Here is a 21,593-nt window from a genome sequence, read left to right as displayed (position 1 = left end):
CGTGGATTTATTAAAGAATATTTTTTCAAGGGTCTATCAAAGAGGCGTGGATTTATTAAAGAATATTTTTTCAAGGGTCTATCAAAGAGGCGTGGATTTATTAAAGAATATTTTTTCAAGGGTCTATCAAAGAGGCGTGGATTTATTAAAGAATATTTTTTCAAGGGTCTATCAAAGAGGCGTGGATTTATTAAAGAATATTTTTTCAAGGGTCTATCAAAGAGGCGTGGATTTATTAAAGAATATTTTTTCAAGGGTCTATCAAAGAGGCGTGGATTTATTAAAGAATATTTTTTCAAGGGTCTATCAAAGAGGCGTGGATTTATTAAAGAATAATTTTTCAAGGGTCTATCAAAGAGGCGTGGATTTATTAAAGAATAATTTTTCAAGGGTCTCACAGAGGCGTGGATTTATTAAAGAATAATTTTTCAAGGGTCTATCAAAGAGGCGTGGATTTATTAAAGAATATTTTTTCAAGGGTCTATCAAAGAGGCGTGGATTTATTAAAGAATATTTTTTCAAGGGTCTATCAAAGAGGCGTGGATTTATTAAAGAATATTTTTTCAAGGGTCTATCAAAGAGGCGTGGATTTATTAAAGAATATTTTTTCAAGGGTCTATCAAAGAGGCGTGGATTTATTAAAGAATATTTTTTCAAGGGTCTATCAAAGAGGCGTGGATTTATTAAAGAATATTTTTTCAAGGGTCTCTCTGCAACATTTGTGGAAATTTTTAAAAACTTTTTAAGAACCAACACAGTCATGCTTTCATTAAAGCATGTTTTTTTCAAGGACTCCTTCAGTGTCCTTTTTGTCGTAAGTATATCATTCTGTTCAGTAAATAAATTTAAAATTATAATTTTGTTGGTGTTGTTGTTGTTTAGCATACATTTAGGCTTTTAAGCCTTTTGTTTTTTGACATCCTCAGGCCTTCTAACACTTTTACAAATACCAACTGTCGCACACATACATACACACTGGCACAAAATGTTGCCTATAGCCAAACAACAAAATCTTATAAAAGTCTTAATGCCAAAACGAAGGAATCTCCAGTCGAGTTATATTGTGGGTTGTTGTCTTGTGGTGTGGCAGACAAAAATGTGGTTTCTTTGGTTTGGAATAGATTTTCCTTTGATGAATTAATAGAAGGGGTGACTGACAATGGAACTTTGTATTTATGTAGAATTGAAAAATGATGTTGTCAGGAGATTTACAAGGGCTGTTGGGCCTTGAAGATTAATTTTAAGATCCACGCCTTATGGTAGGTGCAAAAAAAAAATAATTTAAACCAGTAAGGAAAGTAGGAAAGTCGGACTGGGCCGACTATATGACACCCTTCACCACTTTGAGTATATTCTACATATGTATCCTAACAGACGTAGCCTTTTCAGAGGAACATTGACATGAAATTGAACGAACTTAAATATGCTATCTTTATCTATAATCAATTCTAACACATGTCATTCTGCAACCTATTCCATACATTGAAAATGGACTTAAAGCAAACATTACACACTGTTTAAAATCTATCAATCAGGCACCCATTGATAATTTGCTGTACAATCAACATGAGTAGGTCGTAATTATATATGGAAGCTATGCTATATATAAATCTGAACATATTTCAAGGAAACTTGCTGGTCATTAATTTTTATTAATTTATGTACGTTTTGTCAATCGTCCTAGGTATGGGTCTTTAGTGCACCATTTATTTAAAATCGGACGAAAGTGTATATAGGAGTTATATCTGAATCTGAACCGATTTTAAGAAACATAACACACATCATTCTAGACCTAATTCATTACGCTGTGCCAAATTTCATGCAAATCGAAAGATATATAGGAACTTTGGTTCCCCAATTAGCTTAAATCGGACGAAAATATATATAGGAGCTATATATAAATCTGACCCGATTTTCTCGAAACTTGAAACATGTCATTCTGGACCTAATTCAGTACCATATGCCAAATTTCGTGCAAATCGAAAGATATATAGGGACTTTGGTGCACCATTTACCTTAAATCGGACGAAAATATATATGGGAGCTATATCTTAATCTGAACCGATTTTCCCGAAACTTGGCACACATCATTCTGGATCTAATTCAGTACTCTCTGCTAAATTGCGTGCAAATCGAATGATATATAGGGACTTTGGTGCCCCATTTACCTTAAATCGGACGAAACTATATATGGGAGCTATATATAAATCTGAACCGATTTTCACGAAACTTAACACACATCATTCTAGACCTAATTCAGAACGCTGTGCCAAATTTCGTGCAAATCGATAGATATATAGGGACTTTGGTGCCCCATTTACCTTAAATCGGACGAAAATATATATGGGAGCTATATCTAAATCTGAACCTATTTTCGGGAAACTTAACACACATCATTCTAGACCTAATTCATTACGCTGTGCCGAATTTCGTGCAAATCGAAAGATATATTGGGACTTTGGTGCCCCATTTACTTTAAATCGGACGAAAATATATATGGGAGCTATATATAAATATGAACCGATTTTCACGAAACTTGGCACACGTCATTCCGGGCCTAATTCTGTACTCTATGTCAAATATCGTGCAAATCGAAAGATATATAGGAACTTTGGTGCCCCATTTACCTTAAATCGGACGAAAATATATATGGGAGCTATATCTTAATCTGAACCGATTTTCACGAAACTTGGCACACGTCATTCTAGATTCAATTTAGTGCCCTATGCAACATTTCGTGCAAATGGAAAGATATATAAGGACTTGGGTGCAAAATTTACCTTATATCGGACGAAAATATATATGGGACCTATATATAAATCTGAACCGATTTTCACGAAACTTGGCACACATCATTCCGGACCTAATTCAGTACTCTATGCCAAATTTCGTGCAAATCGAAAAATATATAGGAACTTTGGAGCACCATTTACCTTAAATCGGAAGAAAATATATATGGGAGCTATATCAAAATCTGAACCGATGCCTCTATGCCAAATTTCGTGCAAATCGAAAGATATATAGGAACTTTGGTGCACCATTTACCTTAAATCGGACCAAAATTTATATGGGAGCTATATCTACACCTGAACCGATTTTCTCGAAACTTGGCACACATCATTCCGGACCTTATTCAGTACCATATGCCAAATTTCGTGCAAATCGAATAATATGTAGGGACATTGGTGCGTATATCGCACGAAAATATATATGGGAGCTATATCTTAATCTGGACCGATTTTCTTCAATTTCAATAGGGTTCGTCCTTGGACCAAATAAGTGACTTGTGCCAAATTTCATCCAAATCGGATAGTAAATGCGACCTGTACTTTGGTCACAAAAATACATGGACGGACGGACAGACGAACATGCGTAAATCGACTCAGAAAGTGATTCTATGCATATTCTCAAAAGGAAATATGGGTATATCTCGTTTCCTTTTGCCTGTTACAAACATATGCAGAAAGACATAATACCCTGTACCACAGTGTGGTGAAGGGTATAAAAATCGGACGAAAATATATATGGGAGCTATATCTAAATCTGAACCGATTCTCACGAAACTTAACACACATCATTCTAGACCTAATTCGTTACGCTGTGCCCGATTTCGTGCAAATCGAAAGATATATTGGGGCTTTGGTGCAAAATTTGCCTTAAATCGGACGATACTATATATGGGAGCTATACATAAATCTGAACCGATTTTCTCGAAACTTGGCACACATCATTCTAGACCTATTAGCTAATTAAAAAAAGCTAATTTAAAAAATCTGTGCCTTATGGTAGACCCAGATTTTTTTTCAGAATCAGGTTCAGATTTTTTTTTAAATCCAAGCCTCAGGTAGGTTCAGAAAATTATTTAAAAAAGTCCACGCCTTATGGTAAGTGCTGAAATAAACTATTAAAAACACTTAAAAAAATTAATTTTTACACTTTTTATTATATAATCCCATTTTAATCAATCATTTGTAATATTCATTCCCCCATCTCTCCTTCAATATCATAGGTGTGAACTTTGTCAAGTGTTTCAATCTCTCCCCCACACCCATCATCACATCCTTATCGCAACATATCTGTTACGTTAGCAATGAAAAGAAAAATAAACAAATTTCCGACACAAAAACCCTTTAACCCAACCACTTTGGCCTCTGCATCCATCCTATCATACATCCATCTAACATCAGAACAATGCGACTTCTAATATCCTTTCATGATGATTCCTGAAAATTACAACAACAATAACAACATACGATTAACAATGGATTAAAATGTTACCACCACTCCTCCACAAAGGGGATTCCATATGTGTGTGTATGTTGCTATAAGGATATGTAAATGTCCATGTGTGTGTGAGTGTGTAAATCGAATGAACTGAGTATAGAATTTATTCCAGCATCTTCTTCACAGGATGTTTCTTTGTTTTTAATTATCAACAAATAAAAGTCACTATGATACCGCCCTTCAGCCGGCCTAGATATAGACCAATTGTTTCCGCACACACACAATCTTATCATGGTTGTGTTGGTTACACAAAGACATGTGGAAGGATAAAATTTATGTTTGAAAATAGACAAAGACAAAAGGATTCATAAGTTTACTTACCGTTTGGTAGATAGCATATTTGTATTTATAAATAATGGGGTGGGTCGAAAAACACCTATAGCCAAAATACTAATACACTTAAGTCATACAAAGGGTCACCTTCATCTATAGTTTCCTTTCAAAATTCTGGCTGATAAGTCAGCTTTTTACGTATTATATTTTAAATGTTTACATTTTTTTCGACCCACCCCAATATTCATATTTATGTCGAAATATTACACATATTCTTTTTAGGTAGTCTTCATGTGTATGTGTGACGTATGTTCTATTAATATAGCACATGTGTTACTGGTCTCACGTTTCCTGTCTAATTTCGCTTTATGGATTTCATTATTCCCTGTCAACTTCTTAAGACATTAGAGGATCAGAAAGTTTAATTGCCAAAAGTGAAAGGAAAGGAGTATGGGATTAACACAAACACATTTTCACAAATGCCTTAACCAAATATTTTTTAATAAAATCCACTTGAAAAATTATTTTTAAAAAAATCACGCCTTTGATAGAACCTTGAAAAAATATTTTTAAAAAATCCACGCCTTTGATAGAACCTTGAAAAATTATTTTTAAAAAATCCACGCCTTTGATAGAACCTTGAAAAATTATTTTTAAAAAATCCACGCCTTTGATAGAACCTTGAAAAATTATTTTTAAAAAATCCACGCCTTTGATAGAACCTTGAAAAAATATTTTTAAAAAATCCACGCCTTTGATAGAACCTTGAAAAATTATTTTTAAAAAATCCACGCCTTTGATAGAACCTTGAAAAATTATTTTTAAAAAATCCACGCCTTTGATAGAACCTTGAAAAATTATTTTTAAAAAATCCACGCCTTTGATAGAACCTTGAAAAATTATTTTTAAAAAATCCACGCCTTTGATAGAACCTTGAAAAATTATTTTTAAAAAATCCACGCCTTTGATAGAACCTTGAAAAATTATTTTTAAAAAATCCACGCCTTTGATAGAACCTTGAAAAATTATTTTTAAAAAATCCACGCCTTTGATAGAACCTTGAAAAATTATTTTTAAAAAATCCACGCCTTTGATAGAACTTTGAAAAATTATTTTTAAAAAATCCACGCCTTTGATAGAACCTTGAAAAATTATTTTTAAAAAATCCACGCCTTTGATAGAACCTTGAAAAATTATTTTTAAAAAAATCCACGCCTTTGATAGAACTTTGAAAAATTATTTTTAAAAAATCCACGCCTTTGATACCTCTTTACCTTGCTGGCTTGTTACAGAACGGTTGTTCCATAAGCCGAGCTTAAAAAAAGATTTCCAAGCGCGTCGGTCTTGTGCACATCTCCTCCAATTTGAAAGACCACGTTCCAAGATGTTGTTTTCTACTTGGTCTTTCCATCTGATTTGTGGCCTTCCCTTCTACGGGAACCATCAGTAGGCTCGCTTTTATATGCCTTTTGAGTTGGGGCGTTATCAATCATTCGCACAACATGGCCTTGGAATCTCAGTCGCTGCAGCTCGATATGACTGACTATGTCGTTGTCCGCGTATAAATTATAAAGCTCGTGGTTCAAACGACGCCCATATTCACCGTCGACGCAGATCGGCCCGTAGATCTTTCGGAGATTTTTTTCTTTCAAACACCCCAAGAGCTACCTCATCTGTTTGCGCAAGTATCCATGCTTCAGATCCATATAACTGCACGGGTAGTATCATCGTCTTTTAAAGTGTGAGTTTGGTCTGTCGGTAGGTTACCTTGTTTCTAAATTGCTTACTTAGACCATAGTTTCATCTGTTGGCCATCACAATCCTACTCCGAATTTCAAAACTGATGTTATTCGTTTTGTTTATGGCGGTATCAAGGTATATAAAATCTGTAACTACCTCGAAGCTGTACTTCTCAAGTTCCACACAGTTGGTCCGAGTCTACTGGAAGTCTTGCGCGTTGATACCATCAGCTTGGTCTTCTCGCCGTTTACTGTCAGACCCACTTTGGCAGACTCCTTTTCAATTTGTTCAAAGGTAGCTGTTACCGCTCTCAGTGTTCGACCCATTATATCGATGTCATCGGCATAGGCGATTAACTGGTGTTGTTTGGTGTACAGTGTGCCATTTCTGTTCACTTTTGCCTCTCGTACGACCTTTTCCAGCAGGATGTTAAAAAGATCACACGACAAACTGTCACCTTGTCTAAATCGTCGTTCGGTATTGCAGGGCTCCGAGAGGTCCTTTCCGACTTTAACTGCTGACCTTGTGCCACATAAAGTTATCCTGCATAGCCGAATGATTTTGCAGGAATGCCAAACGCAGACATGGCTTTATACACCTCTCAACGGATAGGGCTGTCGAATGCGGTTTTATAGTCGACGAATAGGTGGTATGTGTCGATGTGTTTTTCGTGGGTCTTTTCCAGGATTTGGCGCAGAGTGAAAATCTGGTTAATGGTGGATTTGCCTGGTCTGAAGCCGCATTGGTATGGTCCAATAAAGACATTGACCATTGGCTTCAATCGCTCACACAGGGTAGGACTTTATATGCGATGGGAAGGAGACTTATTCCTCTATAGTTAGCACACAGGATGCTGAGGTTCCAATCATTGGGCATGTATTCCTCTAGCCAAATTGTACTAATCAGCTGGTCCATGGTCCTGACCAGCATCTGGCCACCAGTCTTGAATAGTCCTGCTGCTACAAGGTAATGGTCCGAATCGATATTCGCTCCTCGGATCGATCGAACGTCTAATACACTGGATGAATGCCTTCCGTCCATCAAAACATGATCAATTTGATTTCTCGTTGCTTGATCGGGAGAAACCCAAGTGGCCTTTTGTATATCGGGATGCTTGAATCTGGTGCTGCTAACTACCATGTTTTTTGCTGCCGCGAAGTCATGTTTATTCATGAAGGCTGAGTTTTCCGACGGTGGGGCCAAATATATTTTCCCTTCCGATTTTTGTATTAAAATCTCCTAGCAGAATTTTAATGTCATGGTCAGGGCAGCGTTCATAAGCTGTTTCTAGGCGCTCGTAAAATATGTCTTTGGTCTGTTCATCTTTATCTTCGGTCGCAGCATAGGCGCAAATGAAACTGATGTAGAAGAACTTCGCTTTTATGCGGATTATAAGAATTCGCTCATCTACTGAAGTGAATCTGGAGACGATGTCTTTTATTCTCCTGTTAACCATAAATCCGCAGCACATTCATGTCTCTCTTCATGGCAGCTATAATACAGGGCGTAATCATCTGATTTACTTAGGCCAGTCCCTTTCTTGAGTATATCCGCCAAAGCGAAAACTGCGCCTGTTCTGTACATGGTGTGCACCTTCCAAGTGCAGATTCGCAGATCATGGTTCTTTATACGTTTGCGGGGGTCGCCAACATTAGGGGTTTGTTTTTCTTTTCCATAGTAGGTTCGGTTTTCCGAGTGTGGGCAACTAACCCGACGTCTCAACCCATTTTTTATAGTTCTTATGGGTGAACTTGCGGCACATATTAGCTCACTATTTCAACGGGTGATGAAAAATAGCTAACCCAGGTTACACCGCGGGAGGTCAGTGTCCACATAAGAGATGAAAGAGGGCCGTTGCTTGGTATCTATCATCCCCTACGCCAACTTGAAAAAATATTTTTAAAAAATCCACGCCTTTGATAGAACCTTGAAAAAATATTTTTAAAAAATCCACGCCTTTGATAGTACCTTGAAAAAATATTATTTGAAAATCCACGCCCATGAGTGATGCTCGAAAAAATGTTTTTAGAAATTCCGATTTAGTGAAGGCCTTTGAAAAATATTTTTAAAAAATCTTCGATTATAAGAGGCCCTAAAAAATTCTTAAAATTATCTTTTAATGACTTTTTGCGATTTTGAGGTTCGGCTTTCCTTTTTAAGTCCTTCCATTTTTTTCTTTTGTTTCTTCTTCAAAACTTTTCACCCGCATTCCATTAAAAGAGCACTGCCAAATCTTTATTTTCAATCAAGGAAAAATTAAAAAGTTTGCCTTCCAGCAAATATTTGCATAGACACAAAATTGTCATCAGCGAGTGCCCCGCACCCACCCCCCACCAAATCACTTGCCTTGCAAATGCAAAATTGAAACTTAAAAGGAAAGTGGCGGATGAGGAGCAGCAGAGGTTGGGGTCCCTGAGTATACTTAGCCAAGTATACATAGTGAACAAATCAAAAACTCAAACCTCAGCGCCATTTTGATTTTTGCTCTGCGCTCGGCAGGTCCTTTGTGTGTTAGTGAACTTTTGCCTCCGCCTTTTTCTACCATCCTTTGGGTTAAGGATGTGGTCTTTTTTGCGCAAAGTCAGCAAAGTGAAGTAAATCAACCCTCATATTTCGATTTTTTTCTTGGTAAGTGGGGGAGGGGGGAGGAAGGGAATTGAGGGGGGTTTTCTGGGTGTGTGTGGTAAACCTTAAAATTCCTTGAAAGTTTCCTTTAGCTGTCATTCAAGCATAAAATTGTAATGATAATCTGCGATTTCTTAAGGGTTTTTGGTGGGAGGATTTCTTTTGAGTTCTGAAGGGGGGTAGGGGGAGGGGGGATTTTCGTAACAAAGTTAATTTGAAAATAATGATAAGACGTTTTGCGAAATTTAACATATGTTCGGCAAAAAATAATCTCTTCTTTTTTCTCCTTTCATTACAGCGGTACAACATGAGCGGGGACCCCGTAAACCCAAACTCCATCCCCAACTGCATCAACACCCTGGGGCCCATCATCATCACCATCATGGCCATCATCATTTGAATGACTTGGCCCCACATCATGCAGCCTATCATCCACATGCCGGCCACCTGCCCGTCTCCTTGGTCACCAATGTATCGGCTTCTTTCAATTATACCTCTCACATATCTACCCACCATCCGGGAGGCTTCCATCATGCTGCTGCTGCCGCCGCAGCCGCCTCACATCCCACCGCCTTTCATCATCCTGGTCATCCAGGGACAAATGCTGGCCATGGTATACCCCCTCCACCGCTACCCTTCCCACCACACCTCTTGCCGCACATGCATCACAATCTTATCGCCGAGGCCACCAGCAAGTTGCCCGGTTTGTCCACGGCAGCGGTTAGCTTGACTGCCAACACCACGAACAACAACACCAATACACACACGAACAACAACAACAACGCCAACCACAACCACCATCATCAAGGTCCGGCAGGGCCAACAGGTCTTGCCACACCGGTGGCCACCTATGACTTAACCAATAGTCGTGGCGAAGCCTCTTCGGCGGGTAGTAATGGTGCGGCTAGCAGCAGTACCAGCCTGGAATTCTACTCAAAGGCGACCATGGTCCATAATTATTCTTCACCATCGCCCACAGCTTCGATACAATCGATTTCATCGGTGGGTGGTAGATCTTCTTTGCGTTCCGAATCGCCTCGGGTAAATGTGGAGACTGAGACACCATCGGCCACACCACCTCCCCTATCGCCTGGTTATCATTCCCAAGGCCAACCAGAGCCTCTATCGCCTGGGGATGCAACAACAGCAACAAACCATAGCAACAATACATCCGATTCGCCCATAACTTTAAATAGTTTGCCGCATAGTCTGGGCAGTAGCAGTGGCAACAGTGACAATACCCACAACAACAACAATTCTTCATTTAACAATCGCAATTTAAGTTTACAGCAAATGCATTTGACACACAACAACAACATTGGCCACTCATCTCCAGCTTCTTCGCCCGGATCCAATTTACGTAGCAGCTCACCCATACATTTGACGGCATTTACTCAAATAAGGCCAGGTTCCAATAACACCAATGCAACAACGTCGACACCAGTATCAGCAGCAGGATCTCTTCCAAATAACCTGCATGCGGGTTTGGCTCCATCTTCAGCGACAGCAACCGCTACCACCCCGCAACACCATCACCACCAACAAGCCGCCGCCGCCTTGTATGCTGCTCGCCAAAATGGTTTCATTGAATTGCTTTTAAGTCCGGACAAATGTCAGGAAATCATTCAATATCAAATGCATAATTCCATTCTGTTTCCACCCTTGCCACAGCAATTAATTGGCTTGGACTCACGACTGATGTCGTGGGAAATGTTGCAGGAGACCACGGCGAGGCTGTTGTTTATGGCCGTGCGTTGGGTTAAGTGTTTGATGCCGTTTCAAACATTGTCAAGGGCGGATCAGATTTTACTATTGCAGGTAAGACCAAAAAATAAATAAATTATTTCAGGAGACCCTAACATACAAAAATTTTTTGAGGGACTACAAAATATATTTTGTCAGGAGACCCCAATAAACTGGGATTTTTTTAAATATTTTTTTCGGGCGACTCTAACAAACGTGGATTTAAAAATATATATTTTTTCGAGACACTCTAATAAAAATGGAATATTTTTCCTAGTCACTCTAATAAACGCGAATTAAAAACCAGTAAGGAAAGCAGTAAGCCGGACGGGGCCGAGTATATGATACCCTTTACCACTTCGGCTACATTCAAGAAATACATCCTTAAGGACCTTGAATTTTTGAAGGACCATTGACATGAAATTCGACTAAGTTAAATATGTGATTTGTGTCTATATGTGAACCGACTTAACCCAACGATCAATAACCGGGTATATTTGTATAAAGTGTATATATTTTTGATCAGCGTAAAATTCTATGACGATTTATGCAGGTCCGTCTTTCTGTTGTAATCACTCTAGCGTCTAAACGAATTGAGACAGATCGTCAAAATTTTGCATAAAGTTGTCTCTTGTCTGCAGGTCCGAAGATGAGCTTTATCGGTTCACGTACCAAATGTCTCCACTAAAAATTATTAATATCGATCCACTTTTTCGGGTAGCCCCCTATAACGGTTAACCCAGACCCATTTCGATACGTTGCGCGTAATGTTGTGCCAAGCGAACACACTTTAAATCATTTGCGAAAAATCGGACGAACTTATATATGGTAGCTATATCTAATTGCTGATGGGAGCTATATCTATATCTGAACCGATTTTCACGAAGCTTTGCACACATCATTATACACTCATTTCAGTATGCTATGTCAAATGTCGTGCAAATCGAAGGATATAAAGGGACTTTGATGCACCATTTACATTAAATCGGACGAATATATATATGGGAGTATTTCTAAATCTGAACCGATGTTTCCAATTTCAATAGGGTTCTTCGTCCTTGGGCCAAATAAATGAGCTGTGCCGAATTTCATCCAATTGGGATCCTGTACTTTGTTACAATTTAACATGGCAGACAGACAGAAAGGTATATAAGGACATAGGTACACCATTTACATTAAATCGGACGAAAATATATATGGGAGCTATATATTTAAATCTGAACCGATTTTCACGAAACTTTGCACACATCATTCTAGGCTCTATTTAGAATGCTGTGCCAAATTTCGTGCTAATCGAACCATATATAGGGACTTTGGCATATCATTTACCTAAAATCGGGGGAAACTATATATGGGAGCTATATCTAATAACCGATTTTAAAAAACACATATTTTAGACCTTTAGTGCACTATCCAAAATTTCGTGCAAATCCTAATATATAGAGACTTTGATTTACATGAAATAATTATATTTATATTCTATATTAACATGGATTTTTACAAAACTTCACATATCATGTTAGGCTCAATGATATTATAGCTTTCTGCAAATCGAAATATATATAGGGACTTTGGTGCAACATTTACCTAAAATCGGTCGAAATTATAAATGGGAGCTCTATCGATATCTGAACCGATTTACACGAAACTTAGCACATGTCATTCTAGACTTATTTCAGTACGCTATGCCAAATTTTGTGCAAATCAAAAGATATGTAAGGACTTTGGTGGCCCATTTACCGTAAATAGGATGAAAATATATATGGGAGCTATATATAAATCTGAACCGATTTTCAGGAAACCTAACGCACATAATTCCAGACCTAATTCATTACGCTGTGCCAAATTTCGTGCAAATCGAAGGATATATATTGACTTTGGGTAAAGATCATTTACATTAAATCGGACGAAAATATACATGGGAGCTATATCTCAATCTGAATCGGTTTTCACGAAACTTAACACCCATCACTCTAGGCATAATTCAGTACGCTGTGCCAAATTTCGTGCAAATCGCGAATTTTTACATGGACCATAAATCGTACCAAAATATATATGACTGTTTTGATAAACATCGGTCAATATTTAGCGGGACAAATGGGTCCTGACTTTTATGTGAAAAATGACAAAGTGTGTATCCGTATAGTCCATATATATTTACTCACAATAAGGACATATGACAAAGTTGATAGTATATCCCAGAGGAGTGGTCGACCTTTAAATTGATACCAATATATATTGGCATACAGGCGTTTACGTATTCAGATATTATTTAGTAAACCATTGCCTCATTGGAGGGCCAAATGTTCCATGAGGTTCCTGTTATGGTCAAGGACAACGCCTATAATTTTCGGTGATGATCAGATAATAATTTTGGGATGAAGTGGACCGAGAAATTAATTTTGTTGGTGTTTTTTTTCTGGTCGCTCTATAGGCCGCAATTATAAGCCGAAGATCACAACACAACCCACGGGAAGGGCCTGTTGGACAAGTAATTAGAAGGACTGTTGGTGTGAAAAATGAAAATTAGTAATATTCGGATATATATGTCTCCTGTAAGGAATAGAAGCTATTGACCTCTATATCGGGCAGGAGGGTGCAACTAAATTGATACCAAATATTGCCCAGGTACTCGGAATAAAAATCAGCAGAAAGTTAGAGTTCCACACTGGTAGTTGTGTAGGGTATCGTGTTATGGACAAGGATAACGCCTATAATTTTCGTGATGATCTAATAATTTTGCTAAAGTAGCTTAAAACTGTTTTTTGTGTGTTTTTTTCATCGATCTATAGGCCACAATTATAAGCCGAGCATTACAACACAACCCACGGTGAAGGGAATATGGACAAGTAATTAGAAGAACCGCACTGAATATTAGTAATATTTATGTCAGTGTAAGAAAGAGAAGCTATTGACCTCTAACCGGGCAAGAGGGTGCAACTATCACGAAATATTGCCCAGGCTAGGAATAAAAATCAGCAGAAAGTTAGAGTTCCGTGGTAGTTGTGTAGGGTATCCGGCCCCGTCCGACTTTGCTGCCCCTGGTTTTTTGTGTTTTAAATATTTTTATAGGCCAAGCATTACAACACAACCCACGGTGAAGGGAATATCGACAAGTAATTAGAAGGACCGCACTGAACATTTTATATTTTCAAGGGTCTATCAGTAGCGTGGATTTATCCGCTTGTATGGATAAATTAAAGAATATATTTGAAGGGCTAGTTATTATGCCAAGGTCTTGATTTATTAAAGAATATGGTTGAAGGACTAGTTACCATGTCAAGGCCTAGTAGAGGCGTGGCTAAAATTCAATTTTGAAGGACTAGCTCCCAAATCAAGGCCTATTAGAGGCATGGATTTATTACAGAATATTTTTGAGGGACTAGTTACCATACTAAGGCCTAGTAGAGACGTGGATTTATTAAATAATATTTCAAAGAACTCGTTACCATGTCAAAGGCCTAGTAGAGGCGTGGATTATTAAAACATATTTTCGAAAGGCTAGCTCCCATATCAAGGCCTAGTAGAGGCATTGATTTATACAAAAATATTTTCTAAGGATAAGATCCTATACCAAGACCTAGCAAAGGGTTGGATTTGTTAAAGAATATGGCTAAATGGAATCGTGGATTTATTTAAGAATATTTCTGAAGGACTAGTTAGCATAATAAGGCCTAGTAGGTAGAGGCGTGGATTTATTACAGAATATTTTTCAAGGGCCAACTGAGGCGTGGATTTATTAAATAATATTTTTAAAAGAATAGCTCCCATACCGAGGAATGAAAAGGTCTGCATTTATTAAAGAATATTTTCATTTAAGAACAGCTCTGAAAGACTAGTTTGGGGGACTATTTACTGTTGCCAAGGCCTAGTAGAGGCGTAGATTTATTATAGAATATTTTCCAAGTAGTACGTCTTGTACCAGGTCCTATATCAGTCTCTATATTAACTAAAAAATTTGTATCGTAACAATATTTTAATCTTCCTTTTGTCTTTCTCTCTCTCTCTCTCGCTCTCGTTTTAGGAATCCTGGAAAGAATTGTTCCTTCTCAATCTGGCTCAATGGATAACCCCGTTGGATTTAAATCCCATTTTCGAATCGGCAATGATTAAGGAACGTCTACCACAAGATGAAACGACAGATATGGAAATGAAAACTATACAGGAGATATTGCTACGTTTCCGTCAAATCGCTCCCGATGGCAGTGAAGTTGGTTGCATGAAGGCCATTGCTCTCTTTAGTCCCGAAGTTCCTGGCCTGTGTGATATTCAACCCGTTGAAATGTTACAAGATCAGGCTCAATGTATTCTCTCCGATCATGTACGGTTGCGTTATCCACGGCAAGCGACGCGATTTGGCAGATTATTGTTACTCCTACCCTCATTGCGTTCGATTCGGGCCTGTACCATTGAGAGTTTATTTTTCAAGGAGACAATTGGTAATGTACCCATTGCAAGGTTGCTGCGGGATATGTATACCATGGAACCGGCAACACCGGTGGTTCCGCCGACATCTTTAAGGACAACGGGTTCCCCGGAGGCGACTAATTCAACAGTGGAGCTACAGCAGCCTCCGCAACATGGGAAATAAATGTTAAATTGGGTACGCCGAGGCGATAAAATAATTAGGATTAAAAAATTGATATTTAGAGCCTATAACGTTAAAAAATTATATATAAATTGCTTATAGAAATTAAGATGTTATTAAATAATAGTTTTGAAAAAAAAAATAATTTTGGTTGTAAACAATAAAACCTAACTATTAATGTGTTCCATAAATAAATATTATTAAAAATAATAAATGTGTAGGGTTTTTAATTTTTTTTCATGGGGGAAAGGGACGGAGTGGAAATATGAAAATAGTTCTGATTTATCGATTTTATATATCAGCTGTTTTTACAAAGTGTCGCATAGCTGGAGGCGGAAATTTTTGTACAAGATGTAGGATGTTTTAAATAATATGTTTGAAGGAGTAGTTTCCGTATCAAGGCCTAATGGATGCATGGATTTATTTTTAAAGGACTAGCTCCCATATCAAGTTCTAGTAGAGGCGTGGATTTATTAAATAATATTTTTGAAGGACTACCTCCCATATCAAGGCCTAGTAGAGGCGTGGATTTATTAAAGAATACTTTTTGAAGGACTAGCTCTCATATCAAGGCCTAGTAAAGGCGGGGATTTATTATAGAATAAATTTTGAAGGACTAGCTCTCATATCAAGGCCTAGTAAAGGCGGGGATTTATTATAGAATATTTTTGAAGGACTAGCTTCCATATCAAGTCGAATTAGCCTTGATATGGGACGCGATTTTATTAAAGAGTACTTTTTGAAGGACTAGCTCCCATATCAAGGCCTAGTTAAGGCGGGGAGTTATTAAAAAATATTTTTGAAGGACTAGCTCACATATCAAGGCTAATCAGAGACGCGATTTTATTAAAGAATAATTTTTGAAGGACTAGTTCCCATATCAAGGCCTGGTAGAGGCGTGGATTTATTAAAGAATACATTTTGAAGGACTAGCTTCCATATCAAGGCTAATCAGAGACGCGATTTTATTAAAAAGTACTGTTTGAAGGACTAGCTACCATATCAAGGCCTGGATTTATTATGGAATATTTTTGAAGAACCCATTACCATCAAGGCCTAGTAGATATATAAAAAATATTTTTGAAGCACCAGTTACCGATCATGGTCTAGTAGATGTGCGGATTAAATAAAGAATATTTTTGAAGGACTAGTTACCATGTCAAGGCCTAGCAAAGGCGGAGATTTATTAAGGATTTTTTTAATTCAACTATACCAATACCTTGATTTTTCTTAACGGACTGAGATTAAGGCTTTTGTTTTTGTCAAATAACTTTTGAACTTAGGTATGGTAATAAAATTTGTGTCATATGGAAGCTAAGAAGTTCAGCTATTTCTAATTTTCATAAATTCGAAATGCTGTATGTGAAAATTTGATTAGAAAGATTTGTTTTAAAATTATCACTTACTTACTTACCTAGATGGCTTGTGACAGAACTTTCGTTCCATAAGCCGGGCTTAAAAAAAATATATCCAGGCACGTCGGTATTTTGCGCAGTTTTTCCAATTTGAAAGACCATGTTCGGCAATGTTGTCTTCCACTTGATCCATCTGATTCGTGGCTTTACCCTTCTGTGTGAGCCATCAGCTGGTTCGCTTTTATATGCATTTTGAGCTGGGGAATCTTCATCCCTTCTAAAACATGACCTAGCCAACGAAGTCGCTGAAACTCGATAAGTCTGACAATGTCGAAGTCCGAGAATAGCTGTTAAAACTCATGGTTCATTCGACGGCGATATTCACCGTCTACACAGATCGGCCCATAGGTCTTTGGGAGTATTTTTCTCAAACACTCCAAGAGCTGCCTCATCTGCTTGCGTAAGTACCCATGCTTCAGATTCATATAATAGCACGGATAGTATTAGCGTCTTGTAGAGAGTGAGTTTGGTCTGGCGGGAGGTGATCTGGTTTTTTAAACTGTTTACTTAGACCATAGTAGCATCCTGATGTCATTAGTTTTATTTATGGCGGTACCAAGGTATATACAATTTTTGACTACCTCGAAGTTTTAGTTCGAAAGTTGCAGGTTGGTTCGATGTCTTGGACCTTGTTACCATCAGCTTGGTCTTCTCGCCATTTACTGCCAGACCCACTTTGAAAGACTTATTTTCAATTTGTTCAAAGGTGGCTGTTACCGTTCTCAATGTTCGACCCATTATATCGATGTCATCGGCGTAGGCGAGTACATAGCATAGCAGCGTGTCCGTTGTGCCACTAAAGTAGCAATTTTGATATCCGATAAAAATTATTAATATTCACCCCTTTTTGGGGGTAGTCCCCATATAACCCCCTTTTTATACCCTTCACCACGATGTGGTACAGGGTATTATGTCTATGTGCATATGTTTGTAACAGGCAAAAGGAAACGAGATAGACACATGGTTCCTTTTGAGAATAAGCATAGAATCACTTTCTGAGTCGATTTATATATGTCCGTCCATCTGTAGATGTTAAATTGTGAACAAAGTACAAGTCGCATTTATGATCCGATTTGGATGAAATTTGGCACAAGTCACTTATTTGGCCCAAGGACGAACCCTATTGAAATTGGGAAAAATCGGTTTAGATTTAGTTATAGCTCCCATATATATTTTCATCCGATTTAAGGTAAATTGTGCACCAAAGTTCTAAAATATCTTTCGATTTGCACGAAATTTGGCATAGCGTACTAAATTAAGTCTAGATTGATGAGTGTCAAGTTTCATGAAAATCGGTTCAAATTTAGATATAGCTCCCATATATATTTTCGTCCGATTTCATGTAAATGGTGAACCAAAGTATCTATTTTTTTTCAATTTACACGGAATTTTGAATACACGTATTGAAGCACATTGAAATGAGTCTAGAATGATGTGTGTAAAGTTTCGTTGACATTGGTTCAGATTTAGATATAGCTCCCATTTATATTTTATTACTTATTCCGACCTGGCGTTTTCCTGTACTGGTTTTTAATTTCATATTACCATTTAAATAAATTCATATTGTAATAAAACAATTTTAACACCTTTAATAGAATATGGAAAACTTTCAATTCATTACATTTCAGTGAACCTAAAAAAAGAAACAAAAATCTCAAACGAAAATCAACCAAAAACATCAACGAAAACTCTTTGTTTCGCATGCCGGAACATATGAATTTTGGCAAAATTCAATTTAAATTCAAATATTACTACACAGTCTCTCAAAAAAATATTATATTACTAATAATAAAAAAGCAAAGCGTTTCACAAAATGCTCGGAGCAAAGTTATTTTTTCATTATTTCTAAAACGCCACGCAAAATGCAATCAACGAACACCGAGACAAACCATCAAATAAAAAACCATGTGTTTCGGAATAGAGGTGAACCAGCCAGCCATCTAACTAGCAATTGTGGTATATAAACCGCGGAGCACAAAAAAAAAAACATCTTCATAAAAAACACCAAAAATATTTTAAAACAATTTGGGAAATGGAAACAAAATCTTCTAACCAAAAAAAAAAAAAAAAAAAACACAACAACGAAGAGGAACCACCCTGTCATAAAGTGATTGTAACAAAATAGCCTTTAGCCTGGCTTTGGCCAAATGTGTACTCGCGAAAATTTCTAACATTGATTCGCGCGGTTCGTTAGCCTGGGAAACAGGTGAACAATTGTTCACCTGCATGGCAGCTTCCGCCATCACCACCACAGCACTATGGGGATGGGGAAACAACAAAAAGCTAATAACCGAATTTCTTTATTTTTATTCTATTTCGTATCCTCAACGTCAGCACAAGGAGCACATTTTTATTTAATAAATGAAATATAAACAAAATTTGGAAATGTGTGGCATAAAAACCAATTATCAGGATGTGATGAGAATTAGTGCATGTGTGCAGACCAATTCATAAGCCTGTTTTAGACCCTTGAAAAAATATTCTTTAATAAATCCACGCCTCTTTGATAGACCCTTGAAAAAATATTCTTTAATAAATCCACGCCTCTTTGATAGACCCTTGAAAAAATATTCTTTAATAAATCCACGCCTCTTTGATAGACCCTTGAAAAAATATTCTTTAATAAATCCACGCCTCTTTGATAGACCCTTGAAAAAATATTCTTTAATAAATCCACGCCTCTTTGATAGACCCTTGAAAAAATATTCTTTAATAAATCCACGCCTCTTTGATAGACCCTTGAAAAAATATTCTTTAATAAATCCACGCCTCTTCTGGAACCCCCAAAAAAAAAAATTCTTTAATAAATCCAAGCCTCTTCTGGAACCGCAAAAAAAATTCTTTAATAAATCCACGCCTCTTTGATAGACCCTTGAAAAAATATTCTTTAATAAATCCACGCCTCTTTGATAGACCCTTGAAAAAATATTCTTTAATAAATCCACGCCTCTTTGATAGACCCTTGAAAAAATATTCTTTAATAAATCCACGCCTCTTTGATAGACCCTTGAAAAAATATTCTTTAATAAATCCACGCCTCTTTGATAGACCCTTGAAAAAATATTCTTTAATAAATCCACGCCTCTTTGATAGACCCTTGAAAAAATATTCTTTAATAAATCCACGCCTCTTTGATAGACCCTTGAAAAAATATTCTTTAATAAATCCACGCCTCTTTGTGAGCCCTAAAAAATATTCTTTAATAAATCCACGCCTCTTTGTGAGCCCTAAAAAATATTCTTTAATAAATCCACGCCTCTTTGTGAGCCCTAAAAAATATTCTTTAATAAATCCACGCCTCTTTGATAGACCCTTGAAAAAATATTCTTTAATAAATCCACGCCTCTTTGATAGACCCTTGAAAAAATATTCTTTAATAAATCCACGCCTCTTTGATAGACCCTTGAAAAAATATTCTTTAATAAATCCACGCCTCTTTGATAGACCCTTGAAAAAATATTCTTTAATAAATCCACGCCTCTTTGATAGACCCTTGAAAAAATATTCTTTAATAAATCCACGCCTCTTTGATAGACCCTTGAAAAAATATTCTTTAATAAATCCACGCCTCTTTGATAGACCCTTGAAAAAATATTCTTTAATAAATCCACGCCTCTTTGATAGACCCTTGAAAAAATATTCTTTAAAAAATCCACGCCTCTTTGATAGACCCTTCTAAGCCTTGAAAAAATATTCTTTAATAAATCCACGCCTCTTTGAGACCCTTCTAAGCCTTGAAAAAATATTCTTTAATAAATCCACGCCTCTTTGATAGACCCTTGAAAAAATATTCTTTAATAAATCCACGCCTCTTTGATAGCCTTGAAAAAATATTCTTTAATAAATCCACGCCTCTTTGATAGACCCTTGAAAAAAAAATATTCTTTAATAAATCCACGCCTCTTTGATAGACCCTTGAAAAAATATTCTTTAATAAATCCACGCCTCTTTGATAGACCCTTGAAAAAATATTCTTTAATAAATCCACGCCTCTTTGATAGACCCTTGAAAAAATATTCTTTAATAAATCCACGCCTCTTTGATAGACCCTTGAAAAAATATTCTTTAATAAATCCACGCCTCTTTGAGACCCTTCTAAGCCTTGAAAAAATATTCTTTAATAAATCCACGCCTCTTTGAGACCCTTCTAAGCCTTGAAAAAATATTCTTTAATAAATCCACGCCTCTTTGAGACCCTTCTAAGCCTTGAAAAAATATTCTTTAATAAATCCACGCCTCTTTGAGACCCTTCTAAGCCTTGAAAAAATATTCTTTAATAAATCCACGCCTCTTTGAGACCCTTCTAAGCCTTGAAAAAATATTCTTTAATAAATCCACGCCTCTTTGAGACCCTTCTAAGCCTTGAAAAAATATTCTTTAATAAAAATAAAAAAAATATTCTTTAATAAATCCACGCCTCTTTGAGACCCTTGAAAAAATATTTTTTTTTTAAAAAATGTAGTGTCCTTAAAAATCCTTTTTTATTCCTTTTTGATATTTTTTTATTCGAAATTAAATTTCCCCAAAACGTGACAAATTGAAATTAGTAGTATTTAAGTTCCACCTCCCCTCCATCCATCAAAAAAAAAACCCTTTTCACTTTAATGAATGTCCACGAAACTCGTTAACAACTCGACAAACAAGCCAAAGTTCTTATGGCTGAAATAGAAGCTGATGACAAAGTGATGTTTCATTGTCACTTGAACAACACTCAGCCGCACACTCACTCACTCTCCCATTGACCATTATTGTTGCCTTTATGGCCAAAGGAGTTAGCAATGTAAGGTATAATAATGCAGGACAACATCAGTGAAAGGATTGAATGAACCCCCACTCCGAACCCCCTCCATAGAAATCAAAAATGAATCGCTGCTCGTGGTAGCAGAACCCGAAGCCATTCACATAACATCACACACACACACCCT

General features: G+C 37.0%; 1 protein-coding gene across 1 annotated transcript; it reads left to right on the top strand.

The window, feature by feature from the left end:
* The first annotated feature begins 1,566 nt into the window (after positions 1–1,566).
* On the top strand, positions 1,567–15,256 carry LOC133332113 (protein dissatisfaction-like). Its single transcript, XM_061540494.1, has 4 exons — positions 1,567–1,570; positions 9,221–9,670; positions 9,827–10,740; positions 14,690–15,256. The coding sequence occupies exons 1-4, from the start codon at positions 1,567–1,569 to the stop codon at positions 15,254–15,256; spliced, it is 1,935 nt and encodes a 644-aa protein (XP_061396478.1).
* Positions 15,257–21,593: the final 6,337 nt, after the last annotated feature.

Source organism: Musca vetustissima, unplaced genomic scaffold, assembly GCF_032173495.1.
Source record: "Musca vetustissima isolate MV318-11 ecotype Yass unplaced genomic scaffold, APGP_CSIRO_Mvet_v1 utg48982, whole genome shotgun sequence".
NCBI classification, from domain to species: Eukaryota; Metazoa; Arthropoda; class Insecta; order Diptera; family Muscidae; genus Musca; species Musca vetustissima.
This window is presented reverse-complemented; position numbering and strand designations above follow the sequence as displayed.